The 21,719-nt window shown below is 36.3% G+C and overlaps 1 protein-coding gene across 10 annotated transcripts in view; it reads left to right on the forward strand.

The window, feature by feature from the left end:
- Positions 1 to 21,719, forward strand: part of LOC148846058 (putative disease resistance protein At4g19050) — a 54,312-nt gene that overhangs the window by 10,809 nt on the left and 21,784 nt on the right. For 3 of the 10 annotated variants that reach the window (XR_016102023.1, XR_016102028.1, XR_016102027.1), the window contains 2 exons: positions 525 to 4,542; positions 4,696 to 10,812. Coding sequence is in view for 1 of the 10 variants with exons in the window: in XM_088953815.1 (XP_088809941.1) it covers positions 566 to 4,480 (3,915 nt within the window). In the remaining 9 variants the exon portion in view is untranslated. Of the gene's footprint in view, positions 1 to 524; positions 10,813 to 21,719 lie in introns of those variants that run through there. The other 7 variants (XR_016102024.1, XR_016102025.1, XR_016102031.1 and 4 more) reach the window with 7 other exon arrangements.

The following is a 21,719-nucleotide window of genomic DNA, read 5'->3' on the forward strand; positions in this document are numbered from 1 at the left end:
GTCTTGATATATGCAAGAAATGCTATTTCTAACAGATTGATTGTCATTTTGGCAGGTAAGCTTATTCTTAGTACTGAATATTGTTTTATTTATCATACATGATTTGGAGAATAATATGATTAACATTTCAAATTCAATATTGTAAGAGGTTGCCTCTATTTTTTACATGATGAGTTATCTATGGGTTTCAAGACGAGCAGAATTTGTTATAGATAATAGACTCTAGATTCTTGCTTACCATCTTTACAGCCATTAAAGTATTTAACGGATACTATTTAATTAATTATTTGTTTAACACATTTTGCATGATTTGTTCAATATGAGATTATGATATTGCTATCCACTTTTTCAACAATTTAATGAAAATATTAAGAATGGAGTGGCTATAGTCACCATTCCATAGATCCTTTCCAGGATGAAAAGGTAGTAGAAATTGTGATAGCGATAGTGGTTTTTCTGTAATAGATATGTTGTGTTCTGAAGAGACATTTTATAATTGTCAAATTTCTTTTTCTCATTACTAGGACGGCTTTCTTGGACAGTTCTGATTTTTGTGTAACAAGAGATGTCAACCATGGCCAGGGAGCAAGAAATAGAAGAGGTACTGAATCATTTAAAAGATGTGAATGTTAAGACTATCACACTTTGGGGGAAGGAAGGAGTGGGGAAGACATGGACTGCAAGGTCTGTAATGCATCGTGCCGTTAAGGAGAATCTGTTTGACAATGACAGTATCATTTGGATTACTGTTGGTAGAGGTTGTGGTGTGTTAAGATTGATATGGAAGATTGCCCAGGAGTTGTCATTCGTGACTGACTCTGCAGACTATGACAATGATGAAGAAGAGAGTATGGAAAGTATGGTGGAAAGGATCTCTGCATCTCTGATGGGGAAGAGATTCTTTCTGATTTTGGATGATATAGATTGGTCTTCTCAAAATTTCTTTGATGAACTGGGGATTCCATACCCAGATGAACAAAATGGATCTAAGATTTTGATCACTAGATCTGATATTTCTGTTGATATAATAGATAGACAAAATGATTCCAATACTTCTGGTCTTAAAACAGCCATCGATGGGGATGTATCTCTTCACTTAAATTCTTTATCTGAGGAAGATGCATTAAAATTGTTTCATGAAAATAAATGCATCAAGGTTTCTCAACACATTAATATACTTGTGCAACATGTTGTTGAGAAATGTGAGCATTTGCCACTGGTGATTGTTGTGATAGCAGGAGCACTGAAAGACATCAATGACTCATCAGCACTGAAGGATGCATTGGATATTGCAGTCAATTCAGGAAACAGCAATTCATACTTGCAGTTGCTTCAATTTGGTTACAACATGTTGCCAAGTGATTCTATAAGGAATTGCTTTTTGTATTTTGCCACTCTTACTTCGGAAGTCTGTGATATTCATTATAATGAGTTGGTAACTTATTGGATAATGGAAGGATTAATTGATGAGTTTGGTCAGATTGAGGAAACTTATGAAAAAGGTCATGCTGTACTCAGGGAGCTTATAGATCGTGGTATGATTCAACAAAGGGATGACCATGTTAGCATGCATTATCTTATAAGAAAAATGGCCTTACACATAATAGACAAATATCACTGTAAAATTTTTGCTAAAGCTGGTCTTGGTTTAACTGAGCCTCTGAAAAATGGCATTTGGAGAAGTTTTAAGAAAATCACATTAATGGATTATGTGATTAATGCATACAACAGTCGGTCAAAAATCTACAACTCTTGTGCATTGCTTCTTGAAGGAGATAGAAATGGCCTGTTGAGGGAAATCCCCGAGGCATTCTTTTTGCACATGCAAAGGCTTCAATTTTTGGCCCTTCTCCAGGTGAAGACTAAATTGCTTCCTTCATCCCTTTCTGGCTTGGAGAAACTTCATGTGCTTCTACTAAGGAAATGTGATTCTCTTAAGGATGTAAGCACTATCCAAGGACTTAGAAAATTAGTGGTGCTTGACTTTTCAGGTTGCAAGGCCTTGAAGGAAATTCCAGATGGATTCTTTGACGATATGCATTATCTTCAAATCCTTGATCTTTCAGAAACCTCTCTCAAACAGCTCCCACCATCGCTTTCTAACATCACTGGCCTCCGTCAGCTCTTTCTAAAAGGTTGTTTGTACTTGGAAAAGCTTCCCGGTCTTGAAGCTCTTAGGAAACTCAAGGTCTTTGATCTTTCAGATGCTGCAAGTATAAAAGAAGTTGGCAATGATAACTCATTTAATTATATGAGTCACCTTCAAGTTCTCAACCTGTCTGGAACTGCAATTGAAATCTTACCAGAACTTTGCAATCTCAAGAACCTCTACCAGCTTTTGCTTGCAAATTGTTCAAGGCTAAGACAATTTCCACAGATCAAGGCACTTGAGAAGCTTGAGGTGCTTGATGTTTCAGATGCTAGCACTTTGAGTGAAGTTCCAACCCTCGATTGTTTGCCTAACCTTAAAGTTCTCAACCTCTCTGGAACTTCAATTCAACAGTTGCCATTTTTTCACAATGATAGTATGCTCCATCAGCTCTTATTAAGGGGTTGTACATGCTTAAAATCATTGCAACATCCAAGAGTACTTGTAAAACTGGAGTTGCTTGATCTTACAGATACCAAAATTTCGAATGGGATTCAAGATGAGTCATTTTGGTTTATGCCCAACCTACAAATACTCTACCTGTCGAAAAGCTTTGTTAAAGAGTTGCCATCCTTTCTTAACCTCATGAACCTCCGTCAGCTTTTTTTAACAAAGTGCTCAAGCTTAACAACCATTCCACCTTCAGAAAAACTTACAAGACTAGAAGTTCTTGATCTTTCAGGTGCTAAAGCTTTGAGGATAATTGATGAAAAGTACTTTGACCATATGATTTCCCTTCAAATACTCAAACTCTCTGGAAGTCAAATTGGAAAATTACCATCACTTTCTATGCTCAGGAACCTCACTGAATTATTATTAAGTGGTTGTCCACTCAGAAACTTACCAGATGTAAAAGAACTTACCAAACTTGAGAAGCTTGATCTTTCTCATAATAGTGCTTTGACGGAATTACAAAAGCAATCCTTTCAGCATTTGCATCAACTTCGCATACTCAACCTGTCATATACGTTACTTGAAAGTGTACCAGATCTAAAAGCACTTACCAAACTTGAGCAGCTTGATCTTTCTCATAATAGTGCTTTGATGGAATTACAAGAGGAATCCTTTCAGAATTTGCATCAACTTCGAATACTCAACCTATCTTATACATTACTTGAAAGCTTACCATCCATATCTGAACTCACCAATCTCCAGAAGTTACTGCTGAAATGTTGTTCCAGATTAGTAGGGCTGCCTTCGTTGAGAAAACTTAGCAAACTGGAGGTTCTTGATCTTTCAGGGACTAAAATTGTAAAATTTCCTTATGAAACCTCAGAATTGACTTGTTTGAAGCAGCTTGATCTACTGTGCCTGGAGGAGCTTGGAGATGTTGACTGGGGAGAAATAACGTGGTTACCTGAAGTTGTAAACTGGGACTACAACATTTCCAACACACCAACTGGATGGCCTGACATTTTGGTAAGTAATATTAGCTCTATAAAATTTTTAGAAGAATGGTTTCAATACTTCCCACAATTCCATTTTTCAATTTGTGGTACCAAGGAATGGGATAGAGATAAAGATCTTTCATTCCGAAGAACGAAGTTTTGTTTTCGAGAACTTTACTTCAGGAATAGACACTTTCCTGATAAATCGGAGAATTGCCAATTATTGGAGGTTCCTTATCCTCGATCTTTGGAGCTCATTGATGTTCATTACTTTCCCAGTGGCATTGAGATGATACTTATTCACACAGAACTCCTCTCACTAAAGAACTGCAGTTTCATTACACGATTACTAGATTTGGGTGCTCAAAGAACCAGGTTACTGAAAGAATGTTGGATAGAGAAATGCCATAGGATGGACTGCATTGATGGAGGACAAGAGGCTGTAGAAGAAGATGTGGATTTAAGCAGCTTAGAGAAACTATGGGTCTCTAATGTTGCAAATCTAAGGCATATATGTGAAGGAAACATACGCCCTGGGAACTTCTCATGCTTGAGATGTTTACATTTGGAATGTTGTCCACGTCTTGTCAATGTCTTCTCATCAACCTTGGGGCTAGAAAACCTTGAAATACTTGTAATTAAATTTTGTGATAAGATAGAAAATATATTTGGACAGATACTATTTGGTAGAGGACTTCCAAAGTTACAGAGACTATTCCTCTGGGAACTACCTCTGTTGAAAACTATATATGATGGCTTCTTGCCATCTCTGCACGATCTTAAAGTGAGAGAATGTCCAGAGCTAAAGGAACTTCCACTTGTTGTAACTGAGATAAGAACTCCAGTTGAGATCAGAGGAGAACTCTCATGGTGGAACAACTTGATATGGAGAGATGAGAGAATTAAGTCTCATATCTGCTATATTAAATGGGGCAATTTCTGAATTTTGAATGTTATACACAGAAAAAAGGGAGTGATTCAGTTACTCTGAGAGCCTAACTGCAGGTGATCCTTCCGTATCTTACTTTCAAATTATGATTCCTTACTTGAAGTTTCCTTCATTATATTTATGTTCACTGTAGATTCTATCACTCAATTTAGTATATTTAGGGTTGTCTTTTACATTCATTGAAGACATTTTTTCCCTTTTTCTGGCAGTTTTTTTTGCAGTTAGGCTTTTGAGTAATATAAATGAGTAAACAATACAGAAACAAAATCCTGGAGTTCCTCTAAAAACATTTACATCGTGCATTTAACTGCAGGTATGCCATCAATTGATGTTATATTTGCCTCTATATGGAATGATGCTCATTATATTTCTCATTGATGCTCAGATTCACCTCTAGATCCAATGTTTATGTTGATTAAACCATAACAAATAAGAAAATTATAAAAAGAAATTAGTATATAAACACACAAAATGATTAATTTAGTTTAATAATGTCTATTTTATAATTATAGTCTCAAAATTAAGAATATAAAAGTATTTTGTAACACAATGTACAAAACTGCTTGGCAATTAGGCAAGGTGAGCATTTAAGAGGCACCTTGTTTCCTAGGTGTCACCTTGACAATTATGAATAGGAGTTTTCTACTACTACTTGATAGTTTTTTTTTTTTTTTTTTAACTGAAAAAAATAAATGAATTAAGATTTGGAAAACATGAATTAGGCATTGTATGCCATGCTGCTAAACAGTGTGTTTCATTCCTATGTTACATGGATATCGGTACAAGTTCCAGAATATGATTGAGTACAAGGTGTTGGCATCTGCAAGCATGAAAAAGGGATTCAAGGACAAATACTATACTGTAGCTTTAAGTTACATCTTTTATATTGCATCAATAATGGGCCAATTATCGAAAGGGCATAAATCATTGCAGACCACACTAAGCAATAAAGATTGGTAAATTATCAAAAATTGCAAGTTTACCATTCGTGTCCAAATTTTAGTCCTAGTGTTTGAGGTTCCTTACTTCAACACCCATTTTGAAGTGTCAATGCAACATAGTTCTATGTAGGAATGAAAATCTGCACATCAACCCACAGATACTTTTTTGATCTTTGTCATTTTCTTCTTTTCTTCTTTCCACAACATTATTTTATATTAAATACTTCAATTATACTTTTAGAATAGTTCAAGGTTGGGTAGAGATAAAATGAAAATAAGTGAACTAAATTGTCTTTTGTCTTTTCAGTTTCATTCCCAAATCCATATCGTGGTCTTGAGAATGATGGTTTCATAGATGTGAGTTATGGAAAGCTCATGGTTGGCTCAAAACAAGGAGTCACCACCCATTTAATTTAAGAGGAAATGAATCCTCTATGAAGTCTAGAAAATTGATTTTATTTTGAAAAATAGTGACTCCAATTCTCCACCTATGAGGCATTCAACCAAGAGATTCCAAATTCATTCGGATTGGGAGAGGGAAAGTGTTAGGCGTCCCTCTCTCCAAGCTATAAATGACAGTTCAATATGGGAGTTTTTTAGGCTTACAACTTCAAAAACTTCAAGAGAATGACTTGCAATTGTTTCTTGATGCAAGAGTGAAATTTGAGAGGGTTTTTTCTTTTCTTGAAGGTCAGAACGTGGATGCACAGAGAAATTGGGTGGTTTTGGAAAGTTCTAACCCCAGATTTAGAATTTTTCTCAAGTTCTTACTAAAAATGGTTGGGGATTAAAATGGGGGTTCTCTCTTTCATTTCTTCTCTTTGAAAAAATTGCCTGTAGAGCTCAATTTCTACCCTATTTATAGAGAGGGAAGGCTGGGGCAGGTCTGAAACTCGTCCACCATGTGTCTAGGGTTTCAGAAAAGCTTATAAGAATCTTGATCTATGCTTTTTAGAGGATTTTTGAGGGTTTAATCAATTAAACCAAGATTTCAATGAAATTTGATGTACTGGTTTTTTTGGGTCTCTAAAGATGGTGGTAAGGTGTGATTGGTTAAATAAATCTTGGATGATAGAGATCTACGTTATGACATGCTTTAATCGATGAGATTTGCTAAAACAGAATCTCAACTTGATGGTAGGTCAAACGAGGGAATTTTGGGATCAAATTTGGTGAATAGGTGTTTTTGAATGTCCTAAATTTGATGGATAAGTCGAATCTTTGATAAATTGTGGATTGAAAGATTTAGTTCAAGTCAAGGTTTTATCTTATGGCTCATCAACCAATATGGAGGCTTAAAATGGATCTTGCTTGTTTAATGGTCAAATGGAGGAATTAGGTCATGAAATTTGATGGGTGGGTTGTTTTGGGGATTTTGAACCTAATGAGGGGTGCTTGGTTGCTTGGGCTATGATTTCTTGCATACCATAAACATCAAATTGGAATCTTTATTGATCGGAAGGTTAAACAAGGGAATTTTGAGTTGAGATTTAATCACCCAATGTTGTTAAAATGAAATCTTGGTATTTTTATGGTTGATTGTCGTAGATTTAAGGTGACATCTGGGGGTTAATTGTATCTTAGTATCCTTGAGGCAATGAATGTGTCAAATTTGATTTCATGAGTCAAGGTTTTAACATTGCATAGATTGGAACCATTGGAGAGAAAGTGTGATGAACGATTGATTTGTGGAGTTTGGTCATGTATTAACGTGTAATTAAGTTATAGTTTCCCAAGTCTAGGGATCGTGTCTGGTCAGGGTACTAAAGATTATGTAGTGTGAAATGTTGATCTCAATGTTCTTGTTAGTTTTTAAGTTTCTCGTGTGGTTTACACGTGATAGGGAATTTTGGGTTTTGGCAAGTCTCAGGTTGGTTTGGTTATGTTCTCGAGTTTTGGGGTCTCGATAGAAGGTATAAAGAGGTAGGGTAAAGGGACCGAGCAAAAATGTGGTGTTGAGAATAGGTATTAGAAGGAAAGAGAACTCTTGTTATTAGGGTAAACAATATTGAGATAAATTACTTGAAAGAAGAAATAACAAGAAGATGGAGAAAGCTAGGGAGAGAGCATTTCAGTAGGCGAGAAGATGGAGGCAAAGGATTTAATTGTTGAAGAAATAAGAGCAAGAGGGTTGGAGATGTTGAAGACGCAAGAAGGGAAAAAGGCTACAGTCTTCTTGATGGAAGATGGTTTACTTTAGTTCAAAATTTTCTTGGTAGGGGCATGCAAGTCGCTTAAAGCACAAGAATGGAGGAAGAGTCCAAAGAGTTAAGGGAAGTTCTTTGAAGTGGAAATAAGAAACAAGAAGAAAGTGTGGTTTATTGCCCTAACTGAGTGGTTTGGGAACGACAGGAGACAAATGGTTTGCTTTCCGGTGGGAAAACAGAGGTTAGGATGGAACATGATCTTAAAGTCATACAGGGATATTAGCAGAGAAACTAGGTGGATCATATTAATGCTGTGGCGTTGGATACAAAGGGACAAATGATGGAAGAGGTAGCAACGGATACAAAGGCTCAAATGAAGGAAGGGATGGATCATATTGAATGTTGAGGGGTTGTCAATTTAACCTATTTAGATCTCCTGATCCCTCAGAATGAATTTTTTGCAATGCAACTTCAAATTAATAAAGGCTGTGTCAATGTCCATTGTTGGATTCTTTGCTTGAACTTAGTGATCCCCAGGATATGGTGGGTCTCTTTGATCCCAATTTTTTGAGACATTCAATGAAGAGAGGAAGAATAATGTGGAAAGCAGCATTGGTTTGGACTATATGGTAAGAAAGGAATGAGAGGATTTTCAACGAGAAGAGTAGGTCTGAGTTGGAGATCATGGATACCATAAAAGTAGAAGTTGCACACTGGGTGAAGACCTTGGAAACCTTCCATGATTTCTCATTTATATTTTGAGATCATGGAAGGAAATGGCACACTTGCCTCAAGAAAAGGGCAGATTGATAGAGTGGAGACCACCAGCAACCAATGGTGTAAAACTTAACTTTGATGGAAGTATTTTGCGAAATGAAGGGATGGTTTAGGGGGTGTCTTTCCATATTCAAAAGGTAAGGTGCTAGCACTATATTTGGGCCCCTTTAGAGCAAGGAGACTCATTGATAGTAGAACTGTTGGTGTTGCTTCAAGGATTGAAATTTGCAAAGCAGTTCGGGTTCCAGCTGCTGGAAGTGGAAGGGGACTCCCAGGTGGTTATTTCTTGGACAAAATTCCTTAGTCAAAGCCCTTGGATTTACAAGCACAATATGGGGCAATTGAATGCTTAATAAGGGAGTTAAGTATTACCTTTAAGTGGGTAGGAAGAACAACAAATGGGATGACAGATGCTTTAGCTAAACAAGGGGCAAATATGTGATCTGAATTTGAACCTGATCCAGTTAAGGGTGATCTGAATTCCATCAATTTACAATTGGATCAAATATGGATACACCTCTTCCGATCCAATCTGATCTAATCGATGATATTTGAATATATTGATTACATCTACATAAAATTTATTTTATTAAAGTTGGTTTGAGTGTTGTGTAGAGTCACAGGTTCAAGTCTTCCAGAAGTTATTTTTATTTCATTCTATACATGATATGCAATATCAAAATCAGTTTTACATTATTTATTAATAATATATAATATTTTGATAATTTTTAGTTTACTTTATTAATGATGTTCAGTATCCAAATTCAATCTGAATTTGATTTGAACCTGATCTTAATCCGATGGATAAGATTTGGGTTTGAATCAAAAGATTAATGAATCAAATTTGGATTTAGATATATCCAATTTAATTTGATCTGTTTGCAGCCCTAGTAATATGAAAAAAAATGAAGATTTCTATTTCTATGTTTTTAAATGGAGAAATACATTACTAGACTCGTTTGTGATGAATGCAATAAAAGAATTTTCTGAAAAATTCATCCAAACAAGCAGGTTATACAAAATTCCTGGACTTTGTCCTTTTAGAGGAGGATGTGGAAATTGATGCATGAAATCTTCTAAATTTACCTTTTCAAAGTTCCGATATCTCTGGTTTTGGATATTCTAAATGGAGGAAGTCAATCATTGTTCTCTCTTGGATAAATGTTGATGCAACTTCTGATAAGGAGTTGCAGGGTTACATTGAGTGGGTGAGGGTTAATCTTTGTATTGATTCCGTTCAGTTGTAGAATCTGGGAGGCCTTTTCTGTGCAAGGAGCACTGTGGAGGCAGAGTTATGTATCATCATTGATGGCCTTATATTAGAAGTATAACAAGGGTTTTAAAGATCAAGGCGGAACCAGATGCAGACAGCAGATAAGAGTCCCCTATTCCATAGGAGACACTATAGACTACAGGGAAGAACCGATGATTGATCACGTTTTAGATAATTTTCTTTTGGTGATATTCCAAGAATGAGCAAGTGCTTTTGTGGTTGTTATCCCTTGATAATTATTTACAATTAACCATCTGAAATCTAGAGGCTTTACATGGCTAGTTTATGTTCTGTGGTTGCATGATCTCCCTTGCATTTAGCTTTTCTTGAGGGGTAAGGCTTCTACATTCCTCCCTCATGGGATTTTGTCTTATTTTGCATTATTAATAAAGTCTATGTTGGCTGCCCCTACACACACTGGGAGAAAATTTTGGGATTAAGAAAAAGCTGCCCCGACACCTGGGTACAGTACTAACTTTTGGCTTTTATTCTTCTTTAATTTCTTTGTGCACAAAATGGCATTGCTCATAGATTCAAACCCTTGTTCTCACACTAATGAGCCCAGGATTTTACCCCTGCATCAAGCAATGATATTTTTATATGGTAGCATATTTTCATATGTAATTTTTACTCTGGAAGACTAGTTCATCCGAGGGAGTGATCAAGTTTCAAGAAATACTGAATTAACTCGACCCCTATGGATTTCAATTGTGCTTATACTTATTGTTGCAGAAATTGGGTTCAAGCTTTCCCCAGCCCCTTTTCATCAATAGACTCTTGACATATACAAAGGAGTGCAGTTCGTTTGAAAAATTCCCATCTCTTTATCTTTCTTTTAGATGGTTGGATTTTTCAGAATTCCATGTGTATGCACATAAGAAATGCTATTGCCACTCGGATCAAGACATTAACTTTTATCAAAAGTTCATTATGATTTTTTTTTGATAAAATAAGAATCAAGGTGAAGCAAGAACGATGAATCTCTTTCTGATAAACACGTCTATTTTACAAATTCATTATTACGGGTGGTTTCTACGAAGGATAAGACTAATGATGTATAAAGTATTTGAATTCTTGATGTAGATGCTATATAGTTGGTTCTTATCTTCGGAAACTATGATTGTAATAGTCGTAATAGTCTTCATTAAGGTTCAGAATATTAGCATTGCAAGCATATTGGTAAGGCAATTTTAGGATATGTATCCCAAATTCCCAATACACTTTAAACACATGGATATGGTGGAATGATTAGGATGCACATAATTTTGATAAGGAAGCAAATATAACTCCCAAAAATGTTAATAACACTAATTCTTGCCCAAGCACAAAGTGAGCCCTACATCTTAGTTTGACATGTGACATCATTAGAGTAACCTAGAGACTTGAGCCCTTAACCACCTAAAGATTATTTTGGAATTCTTGATTACCCACTTACTAAGTGAGCCCTTAACCACTTGGGGAATATTTTATAATTCTTGCCCAAGCACAAAGTGTGAAAGGGATGGTAGAAAACATCGTATGGACGCTAATACAGTTGCGAAATGGATGGGTGAATTTCAAAAATTTTTTACCTGCTTTTCAATTGGGAATCGCATTTCCTATTTTAGAATCAAGATTCAAAGATTTTACTTGAACCAGAACTGAACCAGATTTGAGCCAAAAGTGAAATGAGTAATTATACTTGATTCAGAGAAATAATATTTCTCAAAGTTGGTGTTCACGCCCAAAGAAGGCATCAAGATCTGTTCCTATTAAAGATGACACAACAATTGTGGAACAGAACCAGTAGGGTGCGTCCTACACATTGAAATCTTCACAAGAATCCTTTGGATGACAATGAGCACCAAACCGAATCAACCTTTTAACAAAGACTGATATCAGGAACTTTTCTTGATCTTTCTCTAACAGAGAAAATGAACTGTAACAGATGATGGCGACTACAACAGGAGGAAACTAGAGAAGAAGATGGCGAACTGCTTTTATTCTCTAGGGTTTTTGAGATCCTATCTCACAAAACTGCAAGGTGTGTTCTGTGTAAAATCCCCTAGGGTTTGAAATCTTGTAAATCGAATAGGGTTTCCTCCAGTTACTTGATGATTAAGAAAAGATCTCCTGATCATATCAGGAGTTGCCCTTATCCAAATCTGTATTTGGATTATGACTCTTCTTAATCCTATCTACAGATTAGATAAGCTTTTGGGTTCATCCTAATCTTAGATCCGCCCCTTGTTAATGACTGATCAAATCAGCCTAGTTCGCAATGGGCTTTAGGCCTATTAAGTATCAAGTGCTCAAAAGTCTTCCAAATTGTTGCCCAGTTGGGTTTCTTTGTATGGCGTGGGACCCAAGTATTGATCTATACACTAGCCACATGGGTTCGGTCCAGCTTCTGTTATAAGGCCTGGCCGAATTCACTGGAGAGCCCAGTGAACCTCTTGAGCCCATCATATGGACCCTATAAGCCCAACACTTACACTAAGTGGTCCCCGGGCCAAGCCATCTTATAAAAACCTAGGGACTATGGGCATGTGCAAGATTAGCGCATCAGGTGTTATCTCAAATGGCCTTACACTTAACTTTTCAGTTCATAATGATCAAGCACTGCCCGACAAGAGAGGACCTCTCCTTCGATTGCAAGGAATAATGTTGCACTCTCTACTTACATGGATCCCGGAAATTAAAACCATTTGCAAACATTTTGAAACCATACTTAAATATATATCATATACATAAATTTTGTAAAACAAAATTCCAACGATTGAAATCAAACTGCTGGCAGTTTGGTTTCCATCAGAGAGAGTGCATCCCCGATCATTACCTTTGTCCGACAAATGGGTTGATCCCGTCACTATGATCACCCACTCAGATGAATTCTCAGACTGTCCCAATATACCCAAGTTTTGACCCCCGCTAAGGATCTCACTGATTGGCATATCAAAGACAGTCCAATCCGACACCTAGTGCAGTACCATAATCGGGTCTAGGGGTCAGGTGTAATTTTCCAATTTTTCCCATCAATCTCCAAGGTCCAGGGCAATACTGGAAATCTGGTTCGGTTCAAGGGTTCAAGTAATCCTACACTACATGTGCCTTGGGTCTCATCCTGGCGGTTGAGACAAGCCACCCCAACAGTTAGCAGTACACCAATGTCAGCTTTGGTAGGATAAATCTCCCTAGACTTATTCAACGACTGTGAACATTTAAAACCAACACAAGTCTCATTAAGTGTCCAATTTTAGGGTTTTACACAGAAGTATACCACACAACATGAATCAAACATGTGCTTCATTTATTTACATTAAATATCAAAAGTACATCAAAACTGATTGAAGCTAAGGGCATACAAAAACTGTCCAACAAAGTGAGCCCTTCCTTTGTCTATAAATAGTAGGGTTCATGATGTGAAAAGGGATTATCATCCATATCAAACTTAAGTCACATGAAATTCTTTGTTCTTTCAGCTCTAACCATTCTATCAATCTAAGCAATTGATCTTCATAGCCTTAGCATCATTCTATCCTTTATTCCTTGAGAGTTCTACTTTTATCTTCCCAATCTAGTATTGTCCTTGACGCCATTGTTCTTCCTAGCATCGTACTCTCTACCTCTAGAACTTGGGCCATCTCCACAGTGCAACACCTACATTAGAGTCTCTAGTTTTGGTTTTGTAGGAGAGAAATAGGGTGTTGCCTTGCAAAAATGTCACCACCATTACTAGAGATGAGCGACAACAACAACATCCAGCATTAGAGGTATAGGTGATGGTCCAAGCTTTGGAGATAAGGAGTAGGATGCTGGAAAGAACAATGGTGTTAGAGATGAGACTGGTTGAGGGAGATGAAAATGGAAGTTTTAGAGGGTAAAGGACGGAATGGTGGTAGGGTTAAAGTGCTTAATTGTTCAGACAGTTAAAGCTAGGAGAATGAGGAATAATTTGAACAGAATGAATGTAATGAATCGAATAGTAGAATCATAAGTGATGGAATAGCCCTTTTCACGTCATGAAACCTACTATTTATAGACAAGAGGAGGGTTCACTTCATGTATGAGCAAGAATTCTAGAAGACTCCCTAGGTGGTTAAGAGCTCTCTAAGGATCAAGAATTCCAAAATATTCTTTAGGTGGTTGAGGGGTCAAGTCCGTAGGTTGCTTTAATGAGGACATGTGTCGGGCTGCGATGCAAGGAACATATTTGCTCTGATCCCCACATCCATGGGCTCTTACTATGTCATCTCAAGGAAGACAATATCTATAATACAAATAACTTTTCAGTAATTTGTTCTTTAAACCGCAATTTACTTTGCTTCGTCTTGCATCCCACGAAAGGTATACGGTTCAGGTTTCAGTGTGAAGGGTATCTATGGCTGGGGAGTTTGTGGTCCTCTTTAAACAAGTACTACTGATCCGACGACCTTGTAACCTGTAGTATTGTTACTATGGCTAGTCTATGGTGATACTTTAGTATTATATAAGTCTATCCCCTTACATTAGCCCCTTACTCAAGAGTGGGTTTGCCTACTAATAATGAGAAAAAAAAAGGGCTTGGTATTTTTTCTTTAATATAAATGCCAATTAGCTCCTAATATTCTAAGGAGTTTTTGAAAGAAAATAGCCCCCAAAATTCTAAGGAATTTTTGAAAAAAATAGCCCCCAAAATTTTGAGGAATTTTTGAAAGAAATTAGCCTCCCAAATTCTGAGGGTTAGAGGGATGGTTCCCTAGTTGTAGGGCAAGGGGTGTGGTCCTTAGAATTTAGGGAGGGCAATCATGGGGCGGTTGGGGGGGAGGGGGGGTGGTCTTTAGAATTTGAGGAGGGTCACAGTCGCGGTGTTCTTGAGTATTTAGGTGGGCAATTTGAAAATTTTGAATTTTAATAAATATCGTAGGCGTGGTATCTAATCCTCAGACTCATGGTTTTTACAACTAACTTGGAGACTGAACCAGCCGGGGGTCTGGTTATCGGGTCGAGCAGTCCGACCGTTTGAACTGAACGGTTGGCCCATTTTGACAAAAAAATTAAAAAATTAAAAAGAAATAAAAAACGGTCAAAACCGTTTGAACAGTTCGAAAAGTTAACTGCCCGGGTCAGAGGTTTATTGACCAAAATCAACGGTTTTTAAAGAAAATCCAATTTTGAGGAAAACCGATACCGGTCACCTGACCGATTTTTTAGGTTCTACTATCCGGTCTGATCTGATTTTGAAAACCATGGTCAGACTTATGTTCTTCTTTGTTGGTTATGAATTATATACCACATTAAATCATTAAATCATGACCGAACTTTTAAAAACGTAATGATGGCGGTTAACCATGCGAAGCATTAATCTTGGCTTAGTGGGCAAGCTATTCTCGCTTTGAGTGACATATGTTTCTCTTAGTAGTTTTTCATTCTTTACCTTCTTTAATCGTTTTCGGAGCTCTTGTAGGTGAGTATATTTTGGTGCTTTGTTATTTTATTTTCATGTTTAGGTATTGTTGCATTTATGAGATGTTTTCCTTGTAGGTTAAGAATTCTAACCTGTAGATGGTTTGTTTGCTTTGTCTCTTTAAGTCATCTATTGTTTTGGTTCTTATATAGTTGTTGTAGGCTTGGATTTGTGAAAACGGTCTGAGTTCTAGAGATATTGGGGAGTATGTTGGGAAGATGAATGATGTTATAGATGGGACTAGTTCAAAGAGATAAAAATGGAATTCTCGAGGAATAAAGGATAGGTGATGCTAGGGTTAGAGAGATTAGAGAGTGGCCTAAGTCTGAGAAGAAGAAATTAACTTGAAAGCTAGAAATGATGGAATCAATGGAAAGCCCCTTTTCACATCATGAACCTTGCTATTTATAGATGAGGGGGATGACTTGCTTCGTGCATGGGCAAGGATTCTGGAATATTCCTTAGGTAGTCAAGATATTTTTGAGGACCAAGAATTCAAAGATATTCATCAGGTAGTTAAGGGCTCGAGTCCTTAAGTCTCTTTGATGAGGACACATGTTGGGCTATGATGTAGGGAACATATTTGCTTTGATTCCCATGCCCGTAATCTCCTACTACATGTTTTCTCATGGTAGATAATAGTTTCCATACAATTAGCTTTTCAGTTATTTTGTTCCCTAAACTATAGTTTTACTTTATTTACTTTTTCTTGTGTCTCATGAAAGGCATTTGTGGTTCAGGTTTTAAGTACATGGAGGATCCATAGCTGGATTCTGTAGGGAGAGGCCGTGGTTCTCTTTAGGAGAGTACTGTGATTAGTCTATGGTGATACTTTAGTATTATATAAGTCTATCCCCTTACATTGGCCCCGTGATCAAGAGTGGGTTTGCCCACTATTGAGCAAGAATGAGTCTGGTATTTTTCTTTATTATGAATGCTAATTAGCCCCTAAAATTTTGAAAGAAATTTACCCCCAAAATTTTGAGGGTTTTTGTGAAAGAAAATAGCCCCTAAAATTTTGAAGGATGTCAAAGGGAAATTTCCTAGGTTGTGGTCAAGGGGAGTGTGGTTGGTAGAACTTGTTGGGGGTCGTGGTTGTGGTGGTAGGGGTGTGGTCTTCCTATGAGTTGCAAATCTTGTCTCATTAAATGGTGGTGAGACTTTGAAAATGTAATGATGGTGGTTAAGCATGTGAAGGAGGATCATGAGTTAGTGGGCAAGCTATTCTTGCAATCGATGAGGATTTTTACTTTCTCTTCTATAATCTAGGCCCCTTAGTAAATTTCATTATTTACCTTATATTATAGTTCTCAAAGCTCGTGTTTTTATTGTGTACTATGTGCATTCTTGCTTTCTTTTGCTCTTTCATTCCTAGTTGTAACCTTTGTCCTTCCATTTTGTTTCCATGGCTCCTTCTTGCCAAATTGTTCCTATCACAACCTACCCTGATCTTTTGGTTGGCAAAGTGGCTAGTCTTGACATTGATACTATATTTGTTAACCTATGCATTGTTGCTACTTGTGAGGATTTTGTAATAGTGAATCTAGTTTATGAGGATGCTGCTCTTATTAGAGAGGAAGCTACTAGTTACCTCTAGATTATGTTAAGCCTAACCAAGTAGGAGGATTCTTGGAAATGACTACTCCACAATGGGTTTCAGAGTTGCAATTGAGGATATATGAGTTCCATCGTGAAAATTTCTAGTCCTAGTGCACATTCATGCTTAAGAATATATTGTATGTTGCCTTCCTCTTCAATCTTGGCTTTGGAAGCTTGCAGACTACATACGTGATTATGACAACAACCACGCTTTGGGTTTTATTAGTAAGTTGTGCTCCCAATGAAATCCTTCAACCTATACGTCTGTTACCACTTGAGGGGAGTTTACTGTGATGTTGGAGGATGTGGTGGTTCTGTTGGATCCTCTATTTTTTGGACCCTATGATGTTACCTTTACAGAGAAGGGGTTCATGGGAGAGAATTGTAAAGAAATTTTTGATTATCTCAAGAGCATAGAGGTTGAGTTTTTGTTGGAGCAACAGAAGTGTGGTGGTAAAAATCAAAGGAAGAACAAAAAAAATCTATAGAAGAGAAGAGGAATATAGAATGAGGAGAAGAAGATGAAAAGCCCACATAGAGTTCTGGGTTTACTCCATTCTTAATTTCTTGAGCTCTACAGCAAAATATTCCAGATTAAAAGAAATATAAAGGGGTATTACTTTTATGGTAGAGACTTTTCAGCTTCTAACTCCCAAGACAACCCACTTAATACAAAAGACAAAATATAAAAGAAAATTACAAAATTAACACTCGTACTTTTCAACACCCCCTCTTAATTTGTAATTTTCATTAGAGATCTAAAATGCAAAAATTTTTCCGAAGCTAGGGGCTTGGTGAAGATATTAGCAACTTGATCTTTAGTCTTGATAAACTTCAATTCAATCTCTCATTTCTCAGTTGACTCTTTGATGAAATGGTGTCTCAGCTCAATGTGCTTTGTTCTTCCATGAAAAACTGGATTTCTAGTCATTACAATAGCTGAAGTGTTGTCACTGTAGATTGTAGTTGGGCCATCTTGTAGAAATTGAAGGTCTTTTAAAAGACTTCTAAGCCAAATTACTTTACAAGATGCACTAATGGCTGAAATGTATTATGATTTAGCTGAAGAAAGTGCTACAATATTTTGTTTCTTAATTGACTAAGAGATCATTTTACTTCTCAAAGAGAAAACATATCTAATTGTGCTTTTTCGGTCATCTATGGAACTAACCCAATCATTGTCTGAAAATCCAATCAGCTTACAGTCATTTTCACTTTCATATTTTAGCCCAAAGTTCTTGGTTCCTTTCACATATCTGAGTATTCTCTTTGTTGCTCCAAAATGAACTTTACTTGGCTTATTCATCTATCTTGAAACAATGCTCACAGTAAGAACAATATCTGGCCTTGTGTTGGTGAGATAAATCAAGGAACCAACAAGGCTTCAGTAGATTGATGCATCTACCAATTCTGCTCCGTCCTCCTTTGACAACTTTTCATTGACTGCCATAGGAGTAGCTAGGGTTTTATGTGTTGACATATGAAACTTTTTTAACAAATCATCAACATACTTCTATTGGGACATAAAAATTTTACCTTTTCTTTTTCACTTGATCCCAAGAAAGTATCTCATTAATCCCAAATCAGTCATCTCATATTCCTTGGTCATTGCTAATTTGAACTCATTCAACAATTTTGGGATGTTACTTGTATAAATCAAATCATCAACATAAAGACAAACAATAATAAAATCATGTATACTTTCCTTCTTGACATAGAGTGATGGGTTATTTGGACTTTTTTCAAATCCATTCTTATGGAAATATTTATTAATCTTGTTATTCCATAGCCGATGTGCTTGCTTTAGGCCATACAAAGCTTTTCGAAGCTTGTAAACCTTCTCCTCCTTTCCTTCTATCACATATCCTTGTGGTTATTGAACAAGTGCAAGCACAGTTCTGATTATTTCCATTCTTGCAACTAGTGCAAAAGTTTTATGGAAATCTACCCCCGACTGTTGGGCATAGCCTTTAGCCACTAATCTATCTTTGTGCTTTTGGATTGATTCATTTTCATTGAACTTTGTTTTGTAAACCCATTTTACTCTAATCATTTCTTTTTCTTTGGGTTTATTTACCAACTCCCATGTATTGTTCTTCTCTATCATTTCAATTTCTTCATCCATAGCTTTCACCCAAACTTTTTCTTTTAAAGCTTCTTTAAACTTCTGTGGTTCTAATGCAAGAAATGCAACATCACAAAAATCAAAGATTTTTTGAAGTGAACGTATCTTTCTTGGTGGAGTATCCAAATTTACATCACTTGGGCTTAGTTGCCATGGATCTTGGTTTTATGAAATAGAGGGATCCATTATTGGACTGAAACTTGTTGAGCTTGATCTTCTTGAGTTTATTGGCCATGCATTTTATTTAGTTGTATCATGCTCGTGGTGATTGGGCATTACTTCTTCATCTTCTATAACATATTTCTTTGTTTGTGGGGAACTTTCTTCAAAGTTCCATGCCCCCTCTTCATTAAATATTACATATCTTGAAATTATCAATTCATTTGTAGTTGGATTCAGCAATCTATAACCTTTGGACTCATCACTATAACCAAGGAAGATATATTTCTCGTCTTTGCCATCAAACTTCTCTTTCTTCTTTAGGAAATGTGAGCATAAGTAATGCAGCCAAATACTTTAAATGAGGTAACAACAGGCTTCTTTTTGTGCCATGCTTCAAAATGTGTTTTGTTTTGCACGACTTTGGTGGGAGAGCAATTTAATATGTGGACAGCAAGTAGTATGAACTACTTTAGCCCAAAAATTTTTGGGAAGATTTTTACTTTGCATCATGCTTCTTTCCATTTCTACAATGGTTCTGTTTATTCTTTCAACTACCCCATTTTGTTGTTGGGTATGTCTTACTATCAACTCTCTTTTGATGCCTTGTTCTTCACAAAACTTCCCAATTTCTCTCCATATAAAATCTTTTCTTCTATCAGTCCTCAAAACTTTTAATTTATGATCACTTTGCTTCTCAATTAAAGATTTGAATTGAATAAAAGTAGGCAATGCTTCTGATTTTGCATCTAAGAAATATACCCACATCATTCTAGTAAAATCATCAACAAAGAAAAAAAGTACCTCTCATTGTTGAAGGAAGGTGTCTTCATGGGACCAAAAAAGTTAGCATGAACCAACTCCAATGGTGCCTTTGAATGCCACGATCTCTCTAAAAATGGTAGCCTATGATGCTTTCCATAGACGCAACCCTCACATACTTTATGTTCTCTATCAATTTGAGGAAGTCCAATCACCATACTCTTATGATTTAACAAAGAGAGACTTCTGAAATTCAAGTATCCATATCTCAGGTGCCATAACATGGATTCATCCAACTTCTTACTCTTCAGCCCATAGTTCACATCATAGGACATGGTTAATGGAAACACTTTATATGTAGCCATTACACATTCATCATTGTCAAAATGCACCTCATAACCTTTTTGTATAAGTTTTCCAACACTAAGCAAATTTTGAGTCAAACCAGAAACATAAAGAACATCTGAGATGAGTTTAGAATTACCTTGCTTAGTTTGGACTGCAAGAACTCCCTTTCCTTCAACACTTTGGAGTTTTCCATCGTCAAGCTTCACTTGAGAATTGACATGTTCATTCAGCTCAAGAAAACATTCTTTGTCTTCTATCATGTGGTTACTACATCCACTATCCAAATACCAAACTTCTTTTGGCTCTTGTTGGGTATTCATACAAGAATAAAATAGATGATTTTGTGAATAATCATTTTCAGTATAGTGGGCTTTTCTTTCTCCTTAAATCTGCAATCTTTTGGGGCATGAACATGATTTTTGCATTTTTTACATCTAAAAAATGGTCTTGGGGCAAATGGTTTTATTTCTTGCAAATAAAACAACCATTGTTTTGCTTTTCACCTCTTCCTCTTTCATATGATCTATCTCTTCCTTGTCCTCTTCCATTATTTTGGTATCCTCTTCCTTTGCCTTAATGTGACCATTCTCTTGGAGTTTCTTTTTCACCATCATTCTTTTTTTTTTTTTTTTTGCAATGGTGAGTTTGGACTGAAAAGCTTGCTCTAATTCACAAGATGAAAAATTTTTCATTCTATCCTCATGAGTTTCAAGTGAGCTCATTAACTCATGCATGGATAGTTTAGTCAAATCTTTGGCTTCTTCAATGGCAGCCACCACATGATCAAATTTAACTGTTAAACTCCTCAAAACCTTTTTACAATTTTTTCATCTGAGATAACATTTCCATATGTCCTGATTTGATTTACAATACCAACAACTCCAGAATAGATTCACTTTCTTTTATCATAATATTATCAAAATCTCTCCAAAGAAGTTGAAGTTTTATGGATATTACTTTTTTAGTGCCCTAAAACTCTTTCTTGAGAATATCCCATGCTTCTTTTGAGCTTTTGGCAGCCATGATTCTTGGAAAGATTGTTTTACTTACTACTTGCTGAATATGGTACAAGGATCTAGCATCATCTTTCGTATTTTCTTTGTACTCATTCTTGTCTTCAATCCATGTTGCAAGTTGCTCATGATTTTCAAGTTCTTCATATCTTTCTTCTACCAACTCCCAAATCTCCTTGGAGATGAAAAATGTTTTCATTTGTATGTTCCAGTAGTCATAGTTTTCTCCATAAAAAATAAGAAGTGGGAATTTTTGAAAAGGATCTAAAACAAAGCTACTGGAACTTGATTCCATGAAAAGTTTTAGTTTTAGATTTGAATGGTTAAATGGATCTTTGCTCTGATACCAAAAGTTTGTTGGAGCAACAGAAGTGTGGTGGAAAAAATCAAAGGAAGAACCAAAAAATCTGTAGATGAGAATAGGAATATAGAATGAGGAGAATAGGAGAAGAAGATGAAAAGCCCATGTAGAATTCTGGGTTTACTTCATTCTTAGCTTCTTGAGCTCTACAACAAAATATTCGAGATTACAAGAAATATAAAAGGGTATTACTTTTATGGTAGAGACCTTTCAGCTTCCAAATCCCAAGATAACATACTTAATACAAAAGACAAAATATAAAAGAAAATTACAAAATTAGCACCCTTACTTTTCAACACCCCT

Source organism: Nelumbo lutea, chromosome 7 (genome assembly GCF_056320005.1).
Source record: "Nelumbo lutea isolate HS-2025 chromosome 7, American lotus-T2T, whole genome shotgun sequence".
Taxonomy (NCBI): Eukaryota; Viridiplantae; Streptophyta; class Magnoliopsida; order Proteales; family Nelumbonaceae; genus Nelumbo; species Nelumbo lutea.